Consider the following 25636-nt stretch of genomic DNA (forward strand, 5'->3'; position numbering starts at 1 on the left):
TAATTTTTTAAACAAGAATAGGGTGATTTTTTTTCCTTAAAAACATATACAGTAAAGTGAATATTCTAAAATGTTAATGTGATCAAGATGTTAAATTTGGTGGGCATATACATTATTTTCTTTTGAATAGTGTCTTCCAGTATAGTCATTCTATAATTAAAATTCTGTAATGGTCCTCTAGCTTTCAGGAAAATAAAAACTTTTTTATCACTTAGAAAAAGGAAAGGTTAGGGATTTTCTTTCACTTAGCTAGTGTGCCTGTCTTCAGTTTTGCATGGTTATAAATCAACCAAAAGTTTAAGCCCATTGAGTATAATGTTGTCTTTTAAGTGATGACGTTTAACTGTGTATAGAAGAGCTTTTCTGGAATTGTTGGGAATTTCCAGTAGATCTCCTCTTGTGCTGCGGGCTTCCTGAGTTGTCTGGTGGCCAGGCATCAGGCTCGCTCACCAGGGTGGCAGGTGCGTCCGTGTGTCCACAGCACTCCACGAGCACTCCAGACTGGGTCAAAGCACAGACGGGAGAGCACAGAGTGTTCCGTGAGCATTCTCTGTTTATTTTGTAGGTACGACCTTGCTTCCAGGCAGTGGCTCGCACTGAACCGTTCTGTGAACAGTGTGGTTGTTAGATATGGTCATTCTTTGGCATTATACAAGGTAAGATGTCTCCAGTCTTATGCAAGAAAATCAGTTCTTCCTCCTGTGGTTAAAAGCTCTTTGGCATTGTTTCTTAATTGGGGACAACTTTCTACTTTGTGGGGAGGGATGGATATAAAAGCCTAAGTTTTGAGTGGAAATTACAGTCACTTTTTCACCTGGGAGATTTTTTTTGTTCCTTTTTTTATTATTATTAGAGAAGTTGTGAGCTTACAAAACAGTCATCCATTATGTGCAGATTCCCTTACTTCACCCCATCACCAACACCTTACCTTGTTGTGGAACATTTGTTACAGAGTATGAAAGAACATAATCAGACTATTAACGCTAACTGTGGTCCATAGCGTACACTTGGTATGTTTTTTCCATACGCCTCTGTTATTGACACAGTGTATAATATTGTACATTTGTCATGTTCATGAGAGAACACTCTCATATTTGTAGTGTTAACCACAGTCTCACCTGAGAGATTTTAAAGGATTCAAATTGTACTGGCATATTACAGTTGTGGTACTAAGTAGTTAAAAGGGAAAAAAAAAACAGTTTTGGGAAGCATATGTGGCTCAAGCAGTTGGGTGCCTGCCTACCACATGGGAGGTCCTAGGTTTGATTCCTGGCCTCCTAGAGAAGATGAGCAAGACAATGAGTTGATGTGAAAGGCTGATGCAGCAAGCTGATGGAACAAGGCGAAGCAACAAGATGACTCAACGATGAAACACAATGAGAGATATAACACTCAGGGAGCGCAGGTGGATCTAGTGATTAGGCACCTCCCTCCCACATCGGATGGTCCTGGATTTGGTTCCCAGTGCCTCCTACAAAGAAGACAAGGACACAACAAACAGAGCAGACAGCACAAATAACGAGGAGGGGAGGGAGAAATAAATAAAATAAAGCTTATATAAAAAATACAATTTTTACTAGCTTTTATCCTCTTCAGTTAGTTGACGAAGAGTAGCCGCTTCTTTTTGGACGTATATGGTAGGAGAAAGAACCTTTTCAATTTTATTTTTTGAAGTCATTTAATATTGTGAAAAATCTCATGTGAAGAAGTCCAAGAAAAGTGGCAAAGTGTTAGATGTATAACTGATTAATTTTATTTTATTTTGTTCCTTTCTCTATTCTTTTTCCTAATAATTCACTTAAGGATGCATTTTGCCTTTTTTCCCCAGAGGTACTGGGGATTGAACCCAGGACCTCATACGTGAGAAGCAGGTGCTCAATCATTGAGCAACATCTGCTCCCCATTCATTAACATTTGTAAGCTAAGAATAATACCGAGGTCTTGAACTGATTATTTTCTCTTCTCAGGTTTGATCCTTTCAGTGTTTTTCTGAATTTTGTTTACATTTTTCCCTCAGGATAAAATTTACATGTATGGAGGAAAAATTGACTCCACGGGGAATGTAACCAATGAGCTGAGGGTGTTTCACATTCACAACGAGTCCTGGGCATTGCTGACCCCTAAGGCCAAGGAGCAGTATGCGGTGGTCGGGCACTCGGCACACATCGTCACCCTGGAAGGCGGCCGGACGGTCATGCTGGTCATCTTCGGCCACTGTCCTCTCTATGGCTATATAAGCAATGTGCAGGAGTATGACTTGGGTAGGTGGATGTTTTTTCAGTGGATGTTTTTCAGACATCAAATTTAAAATCTTTATCTTTACTGTGAAGACCCATTAACAAAGTTCAGCCTAACCTTGATCCAGTGCTTTATCTGGAAACTCAGTTACTAACATTGCTGTATAACCCAGTGGCATTCAGATGATCAGTGCTCCTATTTGGTATTTATTTGTTGTTGTCAGTTTGGCAAGGAGCCAGAGATGACACAAAATGCCTTGGACATTGAAAATAAGACCTTAGGTTGAAAACGTAAAGGACTGAGATTATTTAATCTGAGGAAGATAAGACTAAGGTGAAATTGGGTAATATTCTTCAGTTATTCCCTTAAAAATAAAAAAAAGATGAAGGTATCTGTATCAAGTCTGCTCAGATGTCTTCTCTTGGGTGTTTAGATGACTAGAGAGGTGCCTGCACATCTGCCTTTAACTGTTTGCCTCTCCAGAGAAGAACACGTGGAGCATATTACATACACAGGGCGCCCTCGTGCAGGGGGGCTATGGCCACAGCAGTGTTTACGACCAGAGGACCAGGGCCCTGTATGTCCACGGAGGCTACAAGGCTTTCAGCGCCAACAAATACCGACTTGCGGATGATCTCTACCGATACGACGTGGACACCCAGAAGTGGTGGGTGCTTTTGCTTTCACTCTCACTTCAGGTCTGCGGCTGTAGAGACAGTTGTGGGGAGAATTTTGCGCTATGTTTTGGTCTTCAAGCCTGGCAGATAATTCTCTTTAGCATTTTCTTAGGGAAATAAGCAGAGGGAAATAAAGTAACTAGTGTTTATTTTGTTGCATTATCTATATTTCCATAGTAGATTGGTAGGTTGGTTAGGAAATGCTTGGCATTTTTTGACTATTTTTAAATTTTCAGACACTCAGTAACACTAAAATTTTAATTCTTCAGAGTCAGAAGGAATAAATTATTCTACATAGCTGAATTTCTGAACACTTTTGTAAGTAGGCAGAATATAAACATTTTTTAATCTTTTCTTGGTAACTAAGGTATTTTCATTGCTGTTGGTTGCTGGCATCTGTAAGGCAGGCAGGAATGGTTTAGGACCCAGTAGAGCTTGCCTCGTGCTGAACTATGTATCTGCCCATGGCTCTTTTAAAGGTGCTGATTTTAACAAGTATGAGGCAGATTTGAGTTATGAAATAATATAAAGCAGTGGTTTCTCTTTCTTTTTGTATTTCCTCACATAGTTAAAATCATGCTCTAGATACCACTTTGCATTCTCTTGTCATAAAAATAGCCATTTTTAGTGGCTTTGTAATTTTCCATGTTTTGGTTGTACTTTGTCTATACTGTTGGACATTTTGGTTTCTAGGTTTTGTTTTATTAATAAATTGTGTGCATAAGCTCCTACCTATATTTCATGAGATTTCTACCCAGAAACTGAAATTATTGGGCCATAGGACATGAACATTTTCAGGCTCTTAATATATTTTGCCAAAATCCTTATAGGTCTTTAAGATTTTATGTGTTTATTTACTGTTGAGAAAGCTGCTTACATACAGGGGAAAGCCTGGAAGTATTTGCATATTTGGGCCTGAAATTAATAAAATGGTTGTTTTTGCATGAGCATATGGATGACAAGTATTCCAAAACACTAACTTTGTGTTCATTATCTTTAAATAAACTCGAAAGGACCATTCTTAAGGACAGCCGATTTTTCCGTTACTTGCACACAGCTGTGATAGTGAGTGGAACCATGCTGGTGTTCGGAGGGAACACTCACAACGACACGTCCATGAGCCATGGCGCCAAGTGCTTCTCCTCTGACTTCATGGCCTACGACATCGGTGAGTGTCCCAGAGCCACTGCAGCTTCCGAGGATCTTTCTGTCCATAAGTAACATTTAGAAAGAAATTGAAAACATCACCCATTCAGAATGACCAGATTACTTGACAGAGATCTAAATGGTATTTTTAATCCTTATCTGACTGATGTTGCATATCTATTAAAAAGCATATTGCATGGGAGCAGATATAGCTCAGGTGGTTGAGCTTTTGCTTCCCATGTATGAGGTCTGGGTTCAATCCCAGTGCCTCCTAAAAACAAACGAAAAAACCAACTCTCATTGGGGAGTGAATGTAGCTCAGTGGTTGAGTGTTGAGTGCCTCCTTCTCATGCACGAGGTCCTGGGTTCAATCCCCAATATTTCCTTTTAAAAAAAAAAAAAGGCACTATGTCTACATTAAATTTTTTTTTAACAAATCCGTTTTATTGATACATATTAATAAAGCATAAATACATCCAAAAATCCATCCAAAGTGTGCAATCAGTGGTATTTGGAATAATCACGTATTCGTGCGTTCATCAGTTCATTCATTCTTATAGCACTTTCATTGTTCCAATAATAATAAACAACAAACAAAACTCATCTCTCAATCTCTCTATGCTTCCCTTGCCGTACATAGCTACTATTCTTTTTCCTTCTCTCTAGTATATTTGTATTTATATGTATTTTGTAAAAACAGTCTTATATATGCTATAGCACCCAAATTTGTGTTTTACATGAGGTTTTAATATCTTAAACAGTCCCAAGTTACATTTTTTAGCTTTCTTTCTAGTAATGTACATGACCTTAGACTTTTCCTTCCAACCACTCTTATTTCTACCCATACAAGTCATCCCGTTTAGTGGTTTGAACATTAGTTTTTGAGGATGAGTTGGGGTGTCTAGGATGTCTTTTCACAAAGGCCTTGCATAGTCATGTTATGTAGCTGTGACTGCAGTATTGTGCTACCCAACAAGTTGATTTAAGTATTAGCTTTATGTCATTCTCTAGAAAATGGTTTCACACAGTCTTGCCATATCATATATTTGACATGGAATTTTAAAGATTTTGGTGTGTTTATTTATTTGCCCAGAAGAGGGCAATATTTGTTCATGCAAAATAAATCCTCAGAGGTCTCTTACATAAATGTCATTGAATAGTCATTTTTAATATACTTTCATCTGCCAGTCACTGGGCTCATACATGGGGAAAGTGAATAAGCTACAGTCATTGGCCTCATGGTAGAGGAGGCAGAGAAATGAACAGATAATTTAATTGCACTTCATGTTACTTGCTCTTAGAGGAATACATAGGAGCATCTGTGAATTTGTGAGTACCACTTAACTCATGGGGGAGAGAGGAGATGACCAGAGAAGCTCTTGAGGAGGGGCCATCAAGGAGCCAGCCAGGCAAAATTAGGTATCGCTTCCCACGGAAAGGAAGTCCGTGTGTGGAGACAGAGGAGGAGAGAAACCACGGGTACTTATTTGAGGCCTACGAGTAGCTAGTTTTGGCTTTTTATTAGCAGGATATCAGGGAGGTATGGCCTGAGGTAGAGCTAGAGAAGCTGGAAGCTGCTGGACCATTGAGATCTCGAGGGGCCTGGTATGTCACCTGAGGAGTTGGGCTTTTTGAAGAATCTTACAGAGGAGGTGATAGCATATTCATGTCTTAGGAAAACTTTTTAGTGGCATTGTGGTGAGTGGTTGGGAAAGGGCTAAGAGGTGATGAGAGATTAAACCTAGGTAGGTGACAGTGAGGATAAAGAGAGAGATGGATTTGAGAACTACCAGGAGCTTGAGGAGTCTCTGGCATGTGTTTCAAAAGAGATGAGAGCATCCTCACTCCCCAGGGTCTGATGTGGGCCATGATGGTGCCTTTTAGCAAGGCTGGGAATGGAAGTGGTGCAACCTGGGAGGAAGAAAGTGAATTAAATTTGGGCAAGTTCATTTGGAGATGTCTGTGGGCCAGGGATGCAGAGGTCAGTGGAGCTCTAGGGAACAGGTGCCAGAGGGATGAGCAGAGCGGGGGATGGCAGAGCAGTCTGCTAGAGAAGGGAGCTGTGAGTATGCTGGAGAAGCAGGAGGGGCAGAAGCAAGACTGGCCCAGTGAGGACGCAGAGCCATGAGGGAGAGCAGGGACTGGAGAGTGCTTTTCAGGTTTAGCAACAGAGAGGTCATCTGTCACCCTCCAGTGACAGAGGGATCATCCAGACTGCTGGAGGCTGAAAAATAACATACGGTGAGAGTTATGCACAGTGAATGCTGACTGTTTTACTTGAAGCTTGTCTGTAAAGGGAGTGACGTAAGGGGGTGAAGTGAGGACTCAAAGGGACAGAGGTCTTCAGGAGACTTAAAAGCAAAAAAGGTGGGATCCCCCAGAACATGTGCAGATGTTGTGGTGGAAATCAGCAGAAAGACGCTGGAGGCCCAAGGAAGGGGATTGAAAAACCGTCGGAGCATTAAGGGGTGCCAAGAAGAAGGGGTGCCAAGAAGAAGGGCTCCCTGCTGTACTGTGACTTTGGAGGCTGCAGGAAGCTGGGGGAGCCTCCACATGAGGACGGCTGCCAAGTCTTGGCTAGGTAGAAGAAGCGAAAGCCGTGTTGGCAGGGAGTAGAGGTCTTGGTCGAATGGAAGCCCCATTGCCTAAGCAAGTGGGAATGTGGGAGTGTCTGGAAAAGTGAGATGATGAGTGTAGCATTGGAGTGTCGGGGCAGCAAAGCTGGCATCTAGGTCCAAAAGAAAAGTTGTTAGCATGAGTCAGAACAAAGGAAAATTAGTAGATCAAGGGACCTAGGGAAGCACTTTTGGAAAATTAGATAAAGTTGAATTAGTTTTTATTTTAATTTTCTACCTGTATTTCCTGTTTTAGCTAAGTTTGGGCCAAGCAATATGAAGAAGAGTGGAAAATAATCATGGAACCCGCCTAAGCTTTGTGAAATGTAAAATGTGCTTGCGTTGAAATGCCTTCTAGTGGGTGAAGTTGGTTGGCGGGGGGGGGGGGGGGGGTGGTTGACGGTGAACAATGTGGGTATCGTGGCTGTTAGATGCACTCCACCCTGGACTTGCCCTAAGACCTGCCTCTCTCCACTCCATGCTGCTCTGTTGCTGCCTTTCACCCCAGAAATAATGGTATGACCAAGAAAATGCAGTGACGCATTTGATGAGGTGGTGTTTGCTGCTGTTTGCTTACCCAGGAGAACACTGCTTCTGTTGGTTATGAAAGGCAGCCCCTCTGAAGTGTGTTTTTCTTGCTCCTAGCTTGTGACCGCTGGTCAGTACTGCCCAGACCTGATCTCCACCATGACGCTAACAGATTTGGCCACTCAGCAGTCTTGCACAACAGGTAACTAGAAAAGAAGTGTTTGTTCCTTTTCTTTTGTGTTTAAACTGACAATGAAGTAAAAGAGGAAGTTTTTCCCATTTTAGTTTTTCACAAAATTATGCAGGTCTGAATTTCCTCATTTGTGTTTAGAATATTTGATATGGATGTGAATGATTTCCAGCACCATGCTTGTTGCTCTGGTTTTGCTAGCATGCTCCCTGGTGTATTTGGGATCCACGGGACAGGAAGAGGGATGTGTGTTCCTGTGTTATGCCCTCCGTATTGTTGGTGGTACTTGGCTGACAGATGTCTCGTATTTTTTTCTGAATGAAAAGGGGCGTTGGAAAAAGGAGAGAAGGCACTTCAGACAGGGGCACGAGGGTGGGAAGTTAGGTCTGCAGTCTTTGGATACTCTACAGTGTGCTCTGCTTATCATTTCATCGCACAAAAATGCTTGGCCCAGACTCTCAGCTCTTGTGAAGCCACCCCTCTAGAAGCTTCCTTCACGTAAGGGAGGTCCAGGTGGCCGCGTGCCGGTGTCTTCCAGCATGCTCTGAAGACTTTGGGTGAATAGCCCGGCAACTTCTGCTGTCATTGCAGCTGCCTGCACTGTGTTATGACTCCTTTGGCTTTCAAAGTTTCCGTTGTGATGATGAACTATAGATGAAGGTAATTTAACTTAGGTTAGGAAAAATTAGGGATGTGTCTTGGAGATGTGAAGGAAAAATTGGCAGAATTTAGAGACAGCTCTTGGGAGAAGGTGGATCTTTTATAAATTAATCGTTGAGCTGAAATTTAGCAATATGTAAATTTTACTCTTAGAACCCTGGAAAGGTATAGAAGACAATGGAAGGATTGTTGACCACCTCGTTAGTGCCCAGGGTGTGTTTTGCTTTTTAAAGAAAGCCTCGTTTGCTTGGTCTCCCACAGGAGCACTGTAAGAACTTTCCCTTGAACTGTTGTGCAGTTACTTTTGATTGAATGTGTAGGGTTTTACATGGCCTATTGACAGCTTTATCAAGGAATAATTGATAAACACAAACTGTATGCCTTAAGGCATAAATTATGATAAATTTTGATGTAAGTTTATACCATGAAATCATCACCATAACCAAGATAATAAACATATCCTTCACCCACAAAAGTTTTCTTGTGTGTCCATTTGTTCAACATATTCCTGCCTATATTCATCAGGGATATTGGTCCATAGTTTCCTTTCCTTGTGATGGCATTGTCCGGCTCATATGGGCCTCACGGAATGAGTTGGGAAGTGTTTCCTTGTTTTTTATTTTTTTAGAAGAGTTTGTCAAGAATTGGTATTACTAGTTCTTTAAATGTTTGATTCAGAGTTTCTGTTTCTTTTGAAGTCAGTTTCGGTAATGTGTGTTTTGCTAAGAATTAGTCCATTTCATCTAAGTTGTCTAATTTGTTGTCATAAAGTTATTTAAAATATTCCTTTATGCTCCTTTTACTCTATTTAGGGTTAGTAACAGCCTTCTTTTATTCTTGATTTTGTTAATTTGTGTCCTCTTATTTTCTTGGTCAGTCTGGTTAAAGGTTTGTCAATTTTATTGAACTTTAAACATTGGGGTTCATTGATTTTTCTCTTTTTCTGTGTTCTGTCATTGTTTTCGCTTTAATTTTATTATTTTCATCTTTCTGCGTGCTTTGAGTTCAGTTTGGTTTTCTTTTTCTAGTTTCTTAAGTTGGAAGCTTAAGCTTAGGTTATTGATTTTAGTAAACATCTTTACTGGTATAGATGTTTAAAACTGTTTCTTGAAAGAGTGTAAGCTACAATGTAAACTATAATCAAATTTGTGTAGCGTTGTTCCAAAACTTATTCATCAAATGCAATGAATGCCCACTGTTGAAAGAGGTTGTTGATGTGGGAGGACTGGGGGTGGGGTGAGGAGTGGGGGTGTATGGGAACCTCTTATATTTTTTAATATAACATTTTGTGTCATCTTTATATCTTAAAAAAAAAACAAAACTTGTTTCTCTCTAAACACATTAATCCCATCCCATAAATTTTGATGTTGAGTATTTTTGTTTACATTTAGTTCAAATATTTTCTAATTTCCCTAGTGATTTCTTCTTTGAAATCATATTTAACATGTTATTTTCCCAAATATTTGTGGATTTCCCAAATTTCTGTCTATTATTGATTTCTACTTTAGTTCTATTGTGGTGTTGAGAGGTTTTTCAGAATAATGAGCTGATTTCTTTGTATTCTCCAAAGGAGGCCGATGAGGTTAATGTGTGCATGGGGGGAGGAGGGGGTGGAGTATTGCAATGAACTCATGGATTTAAAAATATGTCATGTATTTCAGTCCATTTCCGGTTTTATTCTTCCCTTCTTTGGACTGTGAGAACTTCTTCATGTTGGCTCTGGAGTCGTTGTGTAACACCCTAGTCCTCCTTTCTTGTGTAGCATCTTCCAGGTTCATCCTGTATGTTTCCTCTCCCACACATGAAATGAGCTTTTTCTCTAAGGAGTTCCAGTTTTTGGAGGTCAAGTAGGTTTTAGATTCTAGTCTAAGCCCTAGTCATGCTCATTGCTACTGGGTTGGTCATTGCTTCTAGGTCTTTGAAGAAGACAGAACAAAGGGAAACTTGGTTCTTCTTTTTTAAAAGAAAAAGCAACCGTGTGTATTTGACCCCCTTTTTCCTTTAGTCGGTACCTGGCTGCATACTTGTACATACTTTTTTTACATTGTTTTTTCTTCACATAACAATATATCCTGGAGATCAGGCCATAGTAGTATGTAGAAATCTTCTTCATTCCTTTGTACATCTGCCTAGTATTTCATTGTGTGGATGTACCATGGTTTATACATAAATCCTCAGTTGATGGGCATTTGAGTCTTTGAGTCTTTTCTTATTTTCATTAATGCTGTAGTGACCAGCCTTTTTTTTTTAAGATACTGGGGGCCAGCAATCGACCCCAAGACTTTGTATGTGGGAAGTTGGTGCTCAACCACTAAGCCACATTGGCTTCCCTGACTTGGTTTTTTCATTTTTATTTATTTATTTTTTTTAGGAGGCATCAGGGACTGAACCAGGACCTCTCTGTGAGAAGCAGGTATTCAATCACTGAGCCATTTTGGCTTCCCTGAGTTGGTTTTTTCATTTGTTTTGTTTGTTGTTTGTTTTTGTTTTTTCTAGAGGCACCAGGAACCAAATCTTTGACCTCCTGTGTGGGAGGTGGGTGCTCAACTGCTTGAGCCACATCTGCTTCCTGTGGAATAGCCTCTTATATACTACGTTTTGTATTTTTGCTCTTGCACCTTTGTGACAGACTTCTAGAAATGTGATTTCAGGTTGAAAAGGTAAATTCATAGTTTGCTAGATAATACTAAATTCATCTCAAAAGCTTTGTATCTTTTTTTTTAGATTTATTTTTTATTTATTTCTCTCCCCTTCCCTGCCCCCCCATTGTCTGCTTTCTGTGTCCATTCGCTGTGTGTTCTGTGTCCGCTTGTATTCTTGTCAGCAGCACCTGAAATCTGTGTCTCTCTTTGCTGCATCATCTTGCTGCATCATCTCTCCGTGTGGGCGGCGCCACTCCTGGGCAGGCTGCGCTTTTTCCACGCTGGGCAGCTCTCCTTATGGGGTGCACTTCTTGCACGTGGGGCTACCCTAGGCGGGGACACCCCTGCGTGGCAGGACCCTCTTTGTGAGCATCAGCACTGCGCATAGGCCAGCTCCACATGGGTCAGGGAGGCCCGGGGTTTGAACTGTGGACCTCCCATGTGGTAGGAGGATGCTCTATCCATTGGGCCGAGTCCGCTTCCCACTTTGTATCATTTTACATGCCAAGCAGTAGCATATGAGGAGGCCTGTTTCCCAGAGCCTCACCGGTCAGTATATGTTAGACTTTTGGGGTATTTTGCCAGTCTGATAGATGAGAAATGTTACCTCAATGTAGTTTTTTTTTTTTTTAATCCCCCCCTTGCGGGTTTTTGCGTGCTGTCTGCTCTCTGTGTCCATTTGTTGCATGCTATTCTGTGCTTTTTTTTGCTTGTCTCCCTTTTTGTCGTGTCACCGTGCTGAGTTGACTCTCCACGGCACTTGCGGGCTGAGCGGCACTCCACAGCGCATGGTCCATCAGTTCTCTGTGGCACACAGGGATGTGAACCCAGGGCCTCCCTTGTAGTAGGTGGGAGCCCAACCGATTGAGCCACAGCCGCTTCCCTCATTGTAGCTTTTTTTAAAGATTTTTAAAAAAATTTCTCTCCCCTTCCGCCTCCCCCCCCCAGTTGTCTGCTCTCTGTGTCCATTCACTGTGTGTTCTTCTGTGACTGCTTCTATACTTAACAGCGGCACCGGGAATCTGTGTTTCTTTTTGTTGAGTCATCTTGTCGTGTCAGCTCTCTGTCAGCTCCACACGGGTCAAGGAGGCCCAGGGTTTGAACTGCGGACCTCCCATGTGGTAGGCGGACGCCCTAACCACTGGGCCAAGTTGGCTTCCCTCATTGTAGTTTTAATTTGCATTTCTCTTATGAGTGAAGTGAGCATCTTTTCATATGCTTAAGGATCATTTGTATTTTTCCACTGCAGACTCTCTAAAGCTAGCTATGTTAGGGATATTAAACCCTTTTCCTGTACTATAACTTTTAAATGATTTTTCATAGTCTTTTTGCTTTTTAAAATTTATATAATCAAATTTTTTAATCTTTCATTTTATGCCTTCAGGATATTTAAGTCATAGGAATGTTTTTTCTATTCTCAGGTTATTGAGAATAGATCCACACTTTCTTCTAGCATTTGTATGGTTTCTTTTTTTTTTTTTCCCTCCCCCAGGTTGTTCTCTGACCCATTTGCAATTTATCCTGGTGTGTAGAGTGAAAAATGGATTAAATTTGGTCTTTTCCCATGTGTTTGTTATCTCAGTACCACTTACAAAAAGTCCGTCTTTTTTTCTCCCTAAGATGCCACTTTTACTGTAAAAAAATTAAGGAAGTTTTTACTTATTTCTTCTATCTGTTTTATCTGTTTCTGATTGGTCTGTGTATTTATGTACCAGTATGACACAGTTTTAGTTATAGACAGTTTATACTTTTAGAATTGTACATTTTTAATATTTAAAAATACATGGGGGAGTGGGTGTAGCTCAGTGGTTGAGTGCCTGCTTCCCATGCACAACATCCTGGTTCAATCCCTGGTACCTCCTAAAAACAAACAAACAAATAAAAATACGTGAATGGACATAGCATTATTTGTTTAAATTTTAAAAAATGTTGGCATACCCTGACACTGAAATGTTCCGAGGAATCGTGGTAAAATTCACCAGGTTCTCGTGGGGGCCTTTTCCTTTGGAGGTGTGAGGAGCAGGTGGGCTGTTGTGGTCACAGGCCAGGGTGAAGCGTGCAGCAGGGCGGAGAGGGTGTGCGAATGTTTCCTGAGACTGGGAAAAGCAGCCTCTCACAGGGCTTCTCGTGGGAGCGCTGCCTGGCGTGATGCTGCACGCGCGTCCAGATGCTTGCCTCCTCCTTCTCCTAGCTCCATGTACGTGTTCGGCGGCTTCAACAGTCTCCTCCTCAGCGACGTGCTGGTCTTCACCTCGGAGCAGTGTGGCGCTCACCGCAGCGAGGCCGCTTGCTCCGCCGCAGGGCCTGGCATCCGCTGTGCGTGGGACACAGGGTCGAACCGGTGCATCTCCTGGGAACTGGCAGCTGAAGCACAGGAAGAGAAGTTAAGAGCAGAATGCTTTTCCAAAAGAAGTATGTTTTTTCTCTGCCTAAAATTTAATTAATTTGAGATACTACTTTGTATATATTAGTTTCTTTTAAGAGTCATTTATTTGGGATCTTTTTCTTGTTTGAGTTATGAAGGAACTTAGCATATGTGCACTTTTTTATTATCCAAAACCATTCAGTTGAAAGGCTTTCTGGGTATTGGAAAGTTGGTTCGTGAAACTGTTTACAGTGGATGTGCACATACCATGTGGCTCTTAGAAGCTAGGGTGGTGGAGGAAGCAAAACCTTTTTGGTGTTGCATAAGCTTTCTGTACCAGCTATAGAACCTGGCTGACTTAGTCCAAGGCAGAGCTAAGGAAATGTTCTCTGCACTGGCCCCATGCAGTACTCCTTAGCCTCCTGTGGCTACCCAACAACTGAAATGTGGCTAGTGTAACTGCAGTACTGTGCTTTACATTTAATTTTAATTAATTTAAGTGTAAGGCCACCTGTGGCTGATGGCTACAGTATCGCATGTGCAGTGCTAACATTAAGGATGCTAAGGGAGTCAGTCCAGAGAGCTGCACTGGAGCGTAGTGGTCGAATTCTGTGCCTGCAGAGCCTTCTTTCCCAGCTCCTCTAGGTGGATACAGCAGTCATGGCAGGACAGACAGTAGCTGAAGATGACAGTGAGCCCTGCTTCTAGAACTTCCCTTGTGTTTTCCAAGCTCTCTTTATCCTGTTTAGCTTCTTGCCATTTTGCTCAGACATACAATGTAATATAGTGAAATAACATGTGGGAAAGTTCTTTAAAAGTAACAGGTATGTTTCTGCAAATTATTTGTTCATTTCAGTTAATTTAAAATATGTGGCTGAAGTTCTGACCTGGCCGTGTAGCCGTTAGCAGGTGCGTTGTGGTGGATAGAGGCAGCTTTGCCTCTCTTGGAAAACTCCAAGTAAAGCTGATCGGGACCCTGTGAACAAAACGGAGCCCGGCCGAATGCCTGGGCGGGCCCTCTGCTCGCTGAGCCCGGGTCACCCTCGCCGCTGCCGGGGAGGGGCTGGGTCTCTTGTGCCGCTCTGGCTTCTGGGAGCCCCTGGTGTCCATTCTGGTGCTGACTGGTTTTCTCTTAGGAAGAAAAGATTTCAAGAAGCCAGACCCCACTTCAGTACAGCTGTAGCTATTGTATTAACCTCTCTTTTTGTTGTTGTTTTTCAGTGAGTGCTTTTTTTCCTTTGTGGTAAAAAGCAGGATTTCTCCAGATTGTCTGTCTTTTCTAGCTCTTCCTCCGAGCCTGAGCACACTGTGACGAGTCTCTCTCTTCCTCTCCGTAGCTCTTGACCACGACAGGTGTGGCCAGCACACCGACTGTTACAGCTGCACGGCCAACACCAACGACTGCCGCTGGTGCAGTGACCACTGCGTCCCTGCAAACCACAGCTGCACGGAAGGCCAGGTCAGGGCAGGAGAGCCCGGGCTCAGCGCTGGTTGAGTGTGGGGTGTAAACAACAGCCCGGCTGTTACAATGGGAGGCTTTTACTACCCCAGTTTTCTTTACAGAGGGGCGTTCCTCCTGCCTCCTCTTGGGGCCGTGCTGGCCGCGGGCGTGCGTGCATGCTGCGCTGGCAGGCAGGGCAGGGGCTCCGAGAGCGCCTCAGCCCCAGCCCTGTGGCCAGGAGCGCAGGCTTCCGGGGTCTTGGAGGGCTGCAGTGGAAGCATCGTTTTCCTTTCTTGGGGTCCAGCCTGTTCACCAAACACTCTAGATACTCCCGAAACCAACTGTGGCCAGACATGGCTGTGCCAAGTCCCAGTGCCTTGGTTGAGGTTGGTAGCTGTGATCTCGCACACCTTGCCAGGCTCAGGAGCCAGGTAGGACTTGAGACCGGAAGGGTGTCAGGTGTGTCATGACTCATGTTGAACGGTAGAAACGATGGGCTTTCAGAGCCTCCTTGTCCTGTCTGTAACTCTAGATTCTCATAATAGAATCTGAGTCTTTGGCTCAGCATAACTGAAATGCTTGCCGTAGGTGGTTTTTTATTTAGGTTATAATAAAAGACTTAAAAACATAAGATGATTTGGCTTTTATCATTTTTGACAGTTTATAAGGCATTCTTTGCCAGTATGCAACGCATCCTGTAAATTGTAGAACTTTAGGCTGTTTGGGAGGCATTTGTAAAGCAGCAACTTCAACACCCCATTTACGGAGGAATGGGCCGAAGCACAGTGTTGAAAGGGGTGGGCTGTGTCCCTCCAGTTAAAGGCATGTGCTTGACCAGAACATTCCATGGCATGTTTCCACTGCAGTGCTGCTTCATCTGCAGCTTATTTGTTTATTTGAAATTTGCTTCCTCAATTAATATCCTCTTGGTCCTCTGTGGGTTTAAGAGAAAAGTTTTGTCTGCTGTGTTCTAGATCTCCATTTCCAAGTATGAGAATTGCCCCAAGGACAGTCCCATGTTCTCTTGTAACAAGAAGACCAGCTGCAGGAGCTGTGCCCTGGACCAGAACTGCCAGTGGGAGCCCCGGAACCAGGAGTGCATCGCCTTGCCCGGTAGGCCTCGTGGGGGTCCAAGGACGCCTCTCCCTTCCTCTGCAGCCTAGATGAACACAGTGGAGAGGAGATGCTAGTTTTATCCACTCATCTCCCATACTACAGTGGTGGTTGCCTTTTTAAGCAAAAGCATAGATTTGTTAGTATTTGTTCCTCCTGTCCTTCAGAGTAAAGTGAGGCATCACCGCCTGCTTGCTTGTGTAGCTTAGAGGATCATCAGATCTGCTCCACTGTCCTTACCTCACTCTGCTTGGATAACTTGGGAACAAAACACAACAGTGTCAGTGCAAGGTCAGCTGGGCACCTTGGAAGAGCACTTGCTCTGCTCTGGCCTCTGGGCTGAGCTGGTGAGCTCCTCCGGAGGGCCTTGCTCTCTGTGCAGGGCAGAGCAAAGTGCCTGTCAGCAGTAGCTCCTCGGCTCCAGCCCGATCCCTCCGTGGCCATTGCTGATGCTCCTGAGGTTCAAGATGAGGAATCGGGGCCTGTGGCCAGCCCGGCAGACTGAGCCCCAACGATACATCTGCAAGGTAGAATGTCCAGCAAGGGGAGCGTCCGTGGTTCCTGCAACACCTGCGGCTTGTGGGGGCACTCGGGCTGGGCCAGGCCACTTTTCAGCGTTTTCTCAAAGTACTTAGTTCTGCTTGCGAAATGGGCTTCTTGCTCTTTATCTCAGTGCTTGTCAAGCTCTGAGGCCCAGCAGATCACCTGGTGATTGTGCTAAATGGCAGATTCTCTGAGTCTACAGTTTTTATTTTTAAGCACTTTTTTAAAAAAAATTTGTTGTATTTATTTCTCCCCACCCCCTACCCCCGTTGTTTGTGCTCGCCTCTGCTCTATATGTCCTTTCACTGTCAGCTCTTTTACTTTTTAGTAGGCACTGGGAATTGAACCAGGGACCTTCCATGTGGGAGGGAGGCATCCAGTGGCTTGAGCCATGTCTGCTCCCTGTGTTTCTTCTTTGTGTCTCTTCATTGCGTCATCTCTTGTGCCATGTTGTTGCATCATCTCACCACACCATCCTGTTGGGCCAGCTCACTGTCTTGCTCGTCTTCTTTAGAAGGCACCAGGAACTGAACCCAGGACCTCCCATGTGGCAGGCAGGCGCCCAAGGGCTTGAGCCACATTCACTTCCCTTGAGTCTGCATTCTAACAGGAGGAGCAAGTCTTCATCTGTTCTCACTGCTCTTTCCCGTGGAGCCTTCCACTCACCGCCATGACTGTCACTGTCGCTGAGCACTGGGCGTGGTGTCTCTGGGGCCCTTGGGTGCTGGCGAAGCTGCTGCACTCGCTCATGCTTTCCAGGAAGCACCCTCCATCCAGCTTCCGTGGCACCTACATGGGTTAAGAGTGGTTACAGGTAGCAGGTTACTAGCTGACCAGTGGGCTGCAGCCAGGTCACCTAGCTGTCACCCAGGCAGGGCCTTCCCGCTGTGTTTGGGGGTGCGCGTGCCCTCATGACCTGTCTAACAACGCAGCCTCACTCCAGGTATGCCTGCCCCTGGGCTCTACCTTCCATGTCGTGATGTGAAGCAGTGCAGCCTCCGGAGGTGCCAGGGGGACCCCCACCCCCCGCCCCATTCCACTCCTGCTGTTTTCTCCCCACCCTTCAGTGTGCACTTCCATTTGTCCGCTCTTCACTCACAATTTAGTCTTTCCAGTTATTCTTCAGAAGGGGATTTACCAGTCTAACTTTCTCACTTAGTAGGTGTTTTCCTCTAAGACATGGGAAGTATAGCCTCAGAATATGCTTCTTGGAACTCAGGAAATATGACTATGAACAGTTTTTTAATTCCTGTGTTCTGTATTTGGTTCCTAGTAATGTATTTGATGCCTGCACCACATTCTAATGAAGGACCTAGAATTTGAATTGCAGAGATCATTTAGGTTTTCAGTAATTCTAAATGGTAATATCATACTTTTATATGATTTCTAAAACTTTTTTTCTCTCTGTCTTCCCTTTACAAAAAGAAAATATCTGTGGCACTGGCTGGCATTTGGTTGGAAACTCGTGTTTGAAAATTACTACTGCCAAGGAGAATTACGACAATGCTAAGCTGTCCTGCAGGAACCACAATGCCTTTTTGGCTTCACTTACAACCCAGAAGAAGGTGGAATTTGTCCTTAAGCAGCTGCGAGTAATGCAGTCACAGAGCATGGTGAGTTAAAGTCCTCTGAGTGTTAGGTTGATCGCGGCTTCTCGTGAGGGCATGGACATAGCTGCGTGCACAGGCTGGGTGCCCTTGGTCTGTGCTGGACCAGAGCAGGCCTGTGAGGGGCAGGCTGCCGCGGGCTGTGGGCTGTGCTGTCAGCTGCTTTCCCTGTAATACCATCTTTGTTGTATTAAGAATGTTAGCACCTTAGATATGTTTTAATCATCGTATCTGTTAAATACCTTACATGACATGTGAATAATTATGTATAGAATGAATAGTAATATGTGTAAAACTCTATGTACATATGCACATACCCTAGCAACATCAATAGATGATTTCAAACCCGTTTTATCCCCAGATTCTGCTGGGAGGAGCAAGTTGGGTAAGAGGGAGATGACTGCTAACTAGCTAGGTAGAATTAAGCCCCCTAAGTTTCTTAAGATTTAGGATATTATTATAATTCATAATGATAATTTAACATTAATCACTACTAAATAACGTACCTCTGCTTGGTCTTTCTTAAGCCTGGCCAGCCAGGAAGGAGAGGGCACTTCTTGTCCAGGGTTTCTGAGCACAGAAAGGCAAGGCCCCAGGTTCTCCACCTGTCCAGCCAGGGCTCTGTCCAGCCAGGGCCCCCGCCCAGCCTGCAGTCCTTATTCCACCTTTTGTCTCTTGTAGCTCGAAAGTCTAGGCTAGGGTTCTTCCTCGGGCTACGTACGTGCTCCCGGAGCAGAGCTCCTTTAGCAGGCGAGCTTTGGTGCAGAGGGCCTGGGGCGCTGTTCTGCTCGAGCAGGGTGAGGGGAGGACCACACTCCTCCAGGACGGCGGGGCCTGGCTCCGTGGGAGGGGCCTGCGTTTCACCTTCCCCACTGCCCTTTTGGGAGACGTGGGCTCTCAGGCACTGGCAGTACTTTCCTCGTGCGGCTACCTCAGAGGACACGGTGCCCACATGTGATATTTTATATTTTGAAACCTTTTTCAAATTTCGTAATCTCCGCTGGAGACTGCCCGTGTCGTTTGTGCTCTTCGCCTCTTCCCCAAACGCGGGCTGCTCCCGGTTCTGTCTTCGGCTGTGGCAGACCTTACTGTACGTGCTCATTCCCTCAGAAAGCGGCGGCTCACAGCTCTGCCCACAACCTGGGGTCTCTACCAATGACTCCCAATTCCACGTCTTTCAAGGAAGATCTGGTGAGAAGGGTCCCACTGCTCCAGCCAGCCTCGGGTCTCCTTTCTGGTCCTCGCGCTGCCTCAGGTTTTCCGGCTGGGCAGGGTTCTGGGTCACCCAGTCTGCTGTGGCCGGCTTCATAAAGCAGAGTTCTCAGGCCTGTGGCGAGTCTGACAGGACTAGGGACCCCTGCAGTGTGATGTGCTAACACGGCTGTAAGTGTGGGCTCGGGTCAGAGCTGCGGGAAGAACGAGGAAGGGCGCCTGGCCGGGCCTTGGCCAGCTGGTCCGCAGCAGGGGAGAGCTGACCCGGGGGCGGGGAGTGCGAGGCAGTGGGGGAAGGGCCCCTGAGCGCCGCTGCCCCGTGGGCGAGACCGGGAGGTGGAGGAGGGCTCCTGGTGGGCCGCAGGTCGCACGCTGGCCGCAGGTGGCCACGGGCCTCCTGACGGTGACGGTGAGAAACACTTGGGGTTAGGTTTCTTTTTGGTCTTTTTATAGGCATGCATTTTTTTTCTTCTCAAAAATGGAAATACATTGTACCTTTTATTTGGTAACTGCCCTAACTAGAAGTATCTTTCGTTTTAGGGCCAAACTTTACTTTGACTAAAAAGAAAATTTTTAAAAATTGCAGTGAGAAGGAAATTGCAGGAGATAGAGACTGCCACAGGGATACGTAGCTCCAAGCCCTGGCCCTGGCTGGGGGTGGCGTGCTCGGCCACCAGGACGGCAGGCCACAGCAGGCTGGGCAGGCGGCCAGAGGGTCTCAGGAGGGGACAGGCAGACGCCCCTGACCAAGGCTAGGGGCAGTCTCTCTTCCTGGCATTTGTTACAGGATGTAGAAATTTTAAAAATTTAGTATTGTTCCCTGTCAGTCTTTCCTCTGAAAAATTGGTATATTATCTTGTCTCTTCTATATGGCCATGTAGAAGTGTCAGGCGTGCAATGTACCACAAAAATGGTCTATCCTAAGCCTTCATGGCTGAAGCAAGGCAAGGTCTTCTTGAATCTGCCTGCAGAATGTCTGTGTAATTTAGTTGTTTTTGGTGGAAGCCTACCGTGGTGAAGAGATGGAGTGCGTTCATAGTTGTATCTCTTTTGCCTGTAGTCCAAGCTCTCCTTAACCCCATGGGTTGGCCTTCGGAAGATCAACGTGTCCTACTGGTGCTGGGAAGATATGTCCCCATTTACAAACAGTTTGCTCCAGTGGATGCCGTCGGAGCCCAGTGACGCTGGGTTCTGCGGAATCTTGTCAGAACCTAGTACTCGGGGCTTGAAAGCTGCAACCTGCATCAACCCCCTCAACGGTAGCGTCTGTGAAAGGCCTGGTAAGTGCCCGGCAGAGTTACGTGTCATTGGAAGTTTATTGAGAGAGAAACTGTAGGGAGTCCCATTAAGTATGAAGACGTGTGACATAGTCATGAAAAACGGGAGGAGTGTCATTTTGAAGCATATGAAGCAGAGCTTAATCCAGAATTTAAAAAGCAGAAGGAAGTAGTGTCTGGCTCTGAATAGTTTGAATCATAAGCAAAACCAAAAATAGCTAACAGTGCTGAAAGAACCTAAGGTAGTAATTCACAATGGGATTGATTGATTTCTTGGCCATAAAAGCATTTGAAAATTACTCTAAAAGGCAAATTTCTTGGTGTTGACAGAGAAATGCTGTGGAAAAGTGCGAAAATGAAAGTCAACAAAACAAAAGCTTAAAGAGCAGGTAGCTAATGCCAGGGTCAGTGAGTAACAGATAGCACCAGGGAGAGAAGTGAGAGCAACTCTGTGGCGGCAAACAGCAGCACGCCAGATCCACGAAGCTGGGAGAGCCCAACGGCGTGCCGGAGCGGCTCCATGGCCTCCACTGGGCCAGCCCTCGGGAGGCAGCACAGGGCAGCCTCCATGGCAAGCCGACAGGCCCACGCTGGGACTCACAAACAGGGGACACGGTATAGGTGCTTTCGAGAGACTGTTCCCCATTTATATTGTGTCCTGTTGTCAGAGGGTACTGTCATTGGTCTGAGGAATACGGAGGTGTAGAAGAGAGTTTATGGCTTTATAGGTGTCACCTTGAAATATAATTTTTAGGGGAGTGGATGTAGCTTAAGTTGTTGAGCGCTTGCTTCCCATGTATGAGGCCCCAGGTTTGAGCCTCGTTACCTCCTAAAAAGACAAACAAATGAGAAAATGAACTCTCACTGGGGAGCGGAGGTAGCTCGGTGGTTGAACATCTGGTTCCCATGTGCAAGGTCCTGGGTTCAATCCCGAGGACCTCCTAAAAAATACATATATAATTTTTAAACTTCCAGTTAGGAGGGTACTTCAACCTTTTTGGATTCTGAACCATTTGGAAATTTTAATGAATGCTATGTTTTTTCCTGATGCCCAACAATATATATACATAAAGTTTGCCTATGGGAGAGACTGTGACCCGTGAAGCTCATTCTGGTCCCCCTTAGTGTAAGGCTTAGAACCCCTACTCGAATGGTAGGAGTAACTTGTTCCCTCATCTCTGTCCCTAGTGCACTTGAGAAGACGAACCGGTTTTCCTCCTGTATATAAATGCAGTTAACTAAACAGTACATAAGGATGCCGGTGTTTTCTGTTTTTGCCTTCATTTAGTGCAGCCCACTCACTTGATGTCATAGCACATTAAGAGCTCACAACCCACACATGGGGGGTCTTTGGCCTAAGCTGACCTGGTGAGAGCTCTGAGTGTCTCATGTTTCCTCTCCAGCAAACCACAGTGCCAAGCAGTGCCGAATGCCCTGTGCCTTGAGGACGGCGTGTGGCGAGTGCACCAGCGGCAGCTCCGAGTGCATGTGGTGCAGCAACATGAAGCAGTGCGTGGACTCTAACGCCTACGTGGCCTCCTTCCCTTTTGGCCAGTGCATGGAGTGGTACACGATGAGCAGCTGCCCCCGTAAGTGAACAGCTCCAGGAGGTGGAGCAGTGCTGTGGGCCCTAGCGAGTCAGGGCCGAGGCCCGGGTCAGCTGGAGGCTGCCACTGAGAGTCCTGCACGTGGAGAACCTGGTGGAGGACCAGGCTCCTGGACCCCAGTCAGCTGGTGGGCCGAGCGCAGGGCATGCGTCACTCGTCTAACCTCAGTGATGTTGTTCAGTTCTTGCAATCTCCTAATTCATACAGTCCTTTCCAGTAGATGACCTTTAAACTTTAAAATCCCTTCTTCCAACATTGCGGGATTTAGAGAGGAGGAGAGGAGTGCCTATTATTTATTGGACAAAAGTTATTTCATTGAGAGAATCACAGTAGAATAGGAATCTTGACTCAAGGACTTGAATAGCCTATTAAAGAAAAAAGTAATTCAGATACAATGAATTCAGAATTTCTTGTGATAGTGAAACTGCAACTCATGTTGTCTTCACAGCTGAGAACTGTTCGGGCTACTGCACCTGCAGCCAGTGTCTGGAGCAGCCGGGCTGCGGCTGGTGCACCGAGCCCAGCAATACCGGGAAAGGGCGGTGCACGGAGGGCTCCTTTAAGGGGCCGGTGCGGCTGCCTTCCCAGCCCCCTGCAGGAAGCCCCTACCCACAGCCCCTGCTCAACTCCAGCATGTGCCTGGAGGACAGCAGATACAACTGGTCTTTCATTCACTGCCCAGGTAAGATGCCTTGTGTCTGGAATCAGGTGCTCACAACCTATTTAAAAATCAAAGAAAAGGACTTGAAAGTTACATTGTATTGTATTTCCTTACTCTAAAGTGACATCATTTTAGGAGAAGTAGTTTCATATGAAAGATACTAATGCCAATTAATGAAAATACTTGAGAACCTCACGTAAGTTCTTTGGCTAATTTTTTTTTTTTTTAAAGATTTATTTTTATTTATTTAATTCCCCTCCCCTCCCCCGGTTGTCTGTTTTCTGTGTCTTTTTGCTGCGTCTTGTTTCTTTGTCCGCTTCTGTTGTCATCAGCGGCACAGGAAGTGTGGGTGGCACCATTCCTCGGCAGGCTGCTCCCTCCTTCGCGCTGGGCGGCTCTCCTTATGGGTGCACTCCTTGCGCGTGGGGCTCCCCTACGCGGGGGACACCCCTGCGGGGTGCGGCACTCCTTGCGCGCATCAGCACTGCGCATGGGCCAGCCCCACACGGGTCAAGGAGGCCCGGGGTTTGAACCGCGGACCTCCCATGTGGTAGACGGATGCCCTAACCACTGGGCCAAAGTCCGTTTCCCTCTTTGGCTAATTTTTACTACAAAAATAATATATGCTTATCATTTGAAAATTGGGTAGTATAGATATGTATAAAATAAAAACTAGAATTCCTCTTCTCCGGATTGTCTTCATGGAGGAACAAACTTTTAAGCTTGTTCTAGATACCTCCAGACACACAAGTGTTTATTTTTTAAAATAAAAAAAATGCTCTGCTATATGCTATGCAATTATATTATACTCTCTCTATATGTGTTCTGTACTTTGCTTTTTACTTAAAAATACATTATGGCAATTGTTGAGGGAAAATTAAAAATAAAATCTCTTGCCATCTCAGCAATTCCTCTCCATGTGTGTAGAAAAGAAAGGAAAGAGTTTTACTGTTGAGTAAGCATTGAGCTGGACTGCCGTGGGCACGGTCTAGCCAATGTGAGGGAGTCAGAACAGAAGGAAGTCGCACCCTTGTGCGAAGCCAGCAGGCAGAATTCATTACATAGATGTTCTTAAGATAAAGAGTTACTTGTCCTCATGGGAGAGGATGTGACAGCAGCACCGTTTGCTCTCCCGTCTTCCACAGTTCATCCTAAATTCAGCTGGTAGTTGTGGTAGCTAGTTAATGGCCTTTATCCAAGAAAATATCTAGGGAAGCGAATGTGGCTCAGGTGACTGAGCTCCTGCCTACTACATGGGAGATCTGGATCCAGTTCCCAGTGCCTCCTAGAGAAGATGAGCAAGACAGCGAACTGGTAAAACTGCGTGGCAAGCTGACGCCGCAAGATGATGCAGTGAGATGATGCAACCAAGAGACAGCAAGGAACACGAGAGACACAACAAAGCAGGAACACAGATGGCTCGGGCAGTTAGTACCTCCCTCCCACAAGAGAGGTCCTAGGTTCAGTTCCACTTGCCTCCCAAAAAGAGAAGACAAGCACACAACAGGCAGACACAGCAAATGCAGACAAAGAGGGGGGTAGGGAGAAATAAATAAAATCTTTATATATATATATTTCTAAACCATGTATCTCTAAGACAAGCAGGTGGTTACAGCTTGGCGCAGTGTAGCTGGGCCATACTCGCAAGGTGGCAGATCCTTAAGAAAAACATTCCTGGGTTGTAAAGCTAACAAGAGACTTACATAACTTTTAGAAAGATTTACATACATATCAAAAGAACTGGAGGCAAGATTTACAAATGCACCTTTTCTCAATGAAATACTTGAAGAAAAGGGAGAGAGAAGGTCTCTTAACCTATCGGTAAGAGGGACATTTGTTCATCCATTTGGACATTTGTTCATTTTTCTTTCGTTCTTTCTACTTGCTCCTACGCTGTCTTTCAATGTGAGTGTGTGGGATCAGCTTTTTAATGATTGGTGCAGGAGGGAATAGACTACATGTGTTATTAGGGAATTGCTGATGAGACCACATGAGATAACACCTCACACCAGCAGGATGACTAGTGAAAAATAATAATAGCAAGAGCCGGCAGGGATGTGGAGGAATTGGAACCCTTGTTCATTGCCAGAGGGAAGGTAAAATAATGTAGCTGCTTTGAGAACCAGTTTGGCAGTTCCTCAAAAAGAAAAACACAACCATGTGACCCAGCAATCCTCCTAGATATTTGCCAGAGAGAATTGAAAACACGTCCACACAAAACTTGCGTGTGAATGTCCATAGCAACATTGTTCACAGGAAACAACAGACCCAAATGTAGGTCATCTGGCGAGTGGATGAGCAAAAGGTGTTATATTCAGACAGTGGAATACTGTTCAGCAATAAAAAGGAACCAAATACTGCATTCTACAACATTCTACAACATGATGAGCCTGAAAATATCCTATATGTAAGAAGAAGTATATGGTTTGATGCCATATATACGAAATGTCCCCAGAAGGCAAACGTAGACAGAGTAGAGATGGCCTGGGGCTGGACGTGGGCCGGCGGAGGAAGGGCTGGAGGTTTCCCACAGTAGCTGAGGCAGTCCACGTTCTCACCAGCAGTGTGTGAAGGCTCAGATTGCTCCACATGCTTGCCAGCGCTTTTTACCTCTGGGTTGTTTTCTTTCTTTTCTGGTAATAACTTTGTCTGGCTTTGGTTCAGGGTAGTGCTGGCATCAGAGAGCAAGTTGGGAAATATTCCCTCCTCTGTTTCCTGCAAGAGTTTGTGAGAGATTGGCATTCATTCTTCAAATATTTGATAGAATTCACCAGTGAAGCCCTCTGGGTTTGGGCTTTTTTTTGTGGAAAGAATTTGAATGACTAATTCAGTCTCTTTTCTTATTATATGTCTATTCAGTTTTTCTAGTTTTTCTTGAATCAGTTTTGGTAATCTGTGTTTTTATAGGATTTTGTCCCTTTCAGCCAAGTTATCTAATATTTGTTGGCATACAGCTATTCATAGTACACTTTCAGGTAGCTTTTTTTCCCCCCTTCACCACACAGACAAGTTGTTTTAATAAGATTTAGGAAAGTTCAGAATGTGGCGTTTTTTATGCTCCATTTTTTTTACAGTAAAATTTCTTATCAGGTAGCTTTTTAACCATATGTATTC

General features: G+C 44.8%; 1 protein-coding gene and 1 long non-coding RNA gene across 6 annotated transcripts in view; one reads left to right on the top strand and one right to left on the bottom strand.

Moving 5' to 3' along the window:
• Positions 1 to 25636, top strand: part of ATRN (attractin) — a 301223-nt gene that overhangs the window by 98456 nt on the left and 177131 nt on the right. For 3 of the 5 annotated variants that reach the window (XM_058287460.2, XM_071211515.1, XM_058287461.2), the window contains exons 7-19: positions 566 to 656; positions 2018 to 2261; positions 2722 to 2905; positions 3929 to 4083; positions 7322 to 7406; positions 10426 to 10467; positions 12888 to 13108; positions 14399 to 14520; positions 15477 to 15615; positions 17584 to 17771; positions 20038 to 20257; positions 21658 to 21843; positions 22310 to 22543. In XM_058287460.2, coding sequence (XP_058143443.1) covers positions 566 to 656; positions 2018 to 2261; positions 2722 to 2905; positions 3929 to 4083; positions 7322 to 7406; positions 10426 to 10467; positions 12888 to 13108; positions 14399 to 14520; positions 15477 to 15615; positions 17584 to 17771; positions 20038 to 20257; positions 21658 to 21843; positions 22310 to 22543 — 2111 coding nt within the window. The remainder of the gene's footprint in view (positions 1 to 565; positions 657 to 2017; positions 2262 to 2721; positions 2906 to 3928; positions 4084 to 7321; positions 7407 to 10425; positions 10468 to 12887; positions 13109 to 14398; positions 14521 to 15476; positions 15616 to 17583; positions 17772 to 20037; positions 20258 to 21657; positions 21844 to 22309; positions 22544 to 25636) is intronic. The other 2 variants (XM_023590451.3, XM_058287463.2) reach the window with 1 other exon arrangement.
• On the bottom strand, positions 12444 to 12892 carry LOC139437486 (uncharacterized). Its single transcript, XR_011647271.1, has 2 exons — positions 12676 to 12892; positions 12444 to 12556 (listed from the first exon to the last, which is right to left on the bottom strand). It is a non-coding gene; the product is annotated as an uncharacterized lncRNA (long non-coding RNA).

Source organism: Dasypus novemcinctus, chromosome 24 (genome assembly GCF_030445035.2).
Source record: "Dasypus novemcinctus isolate mDasNov1 chromosome 24, mDasNov1.1.hap2, whole genome shotgun sequence".
NCBI lineage: Eukaryota > Metazoa > Chordata > Mammalia > Cingulata > Dasypodidae > Dasypus > Dasypus novemcinctus.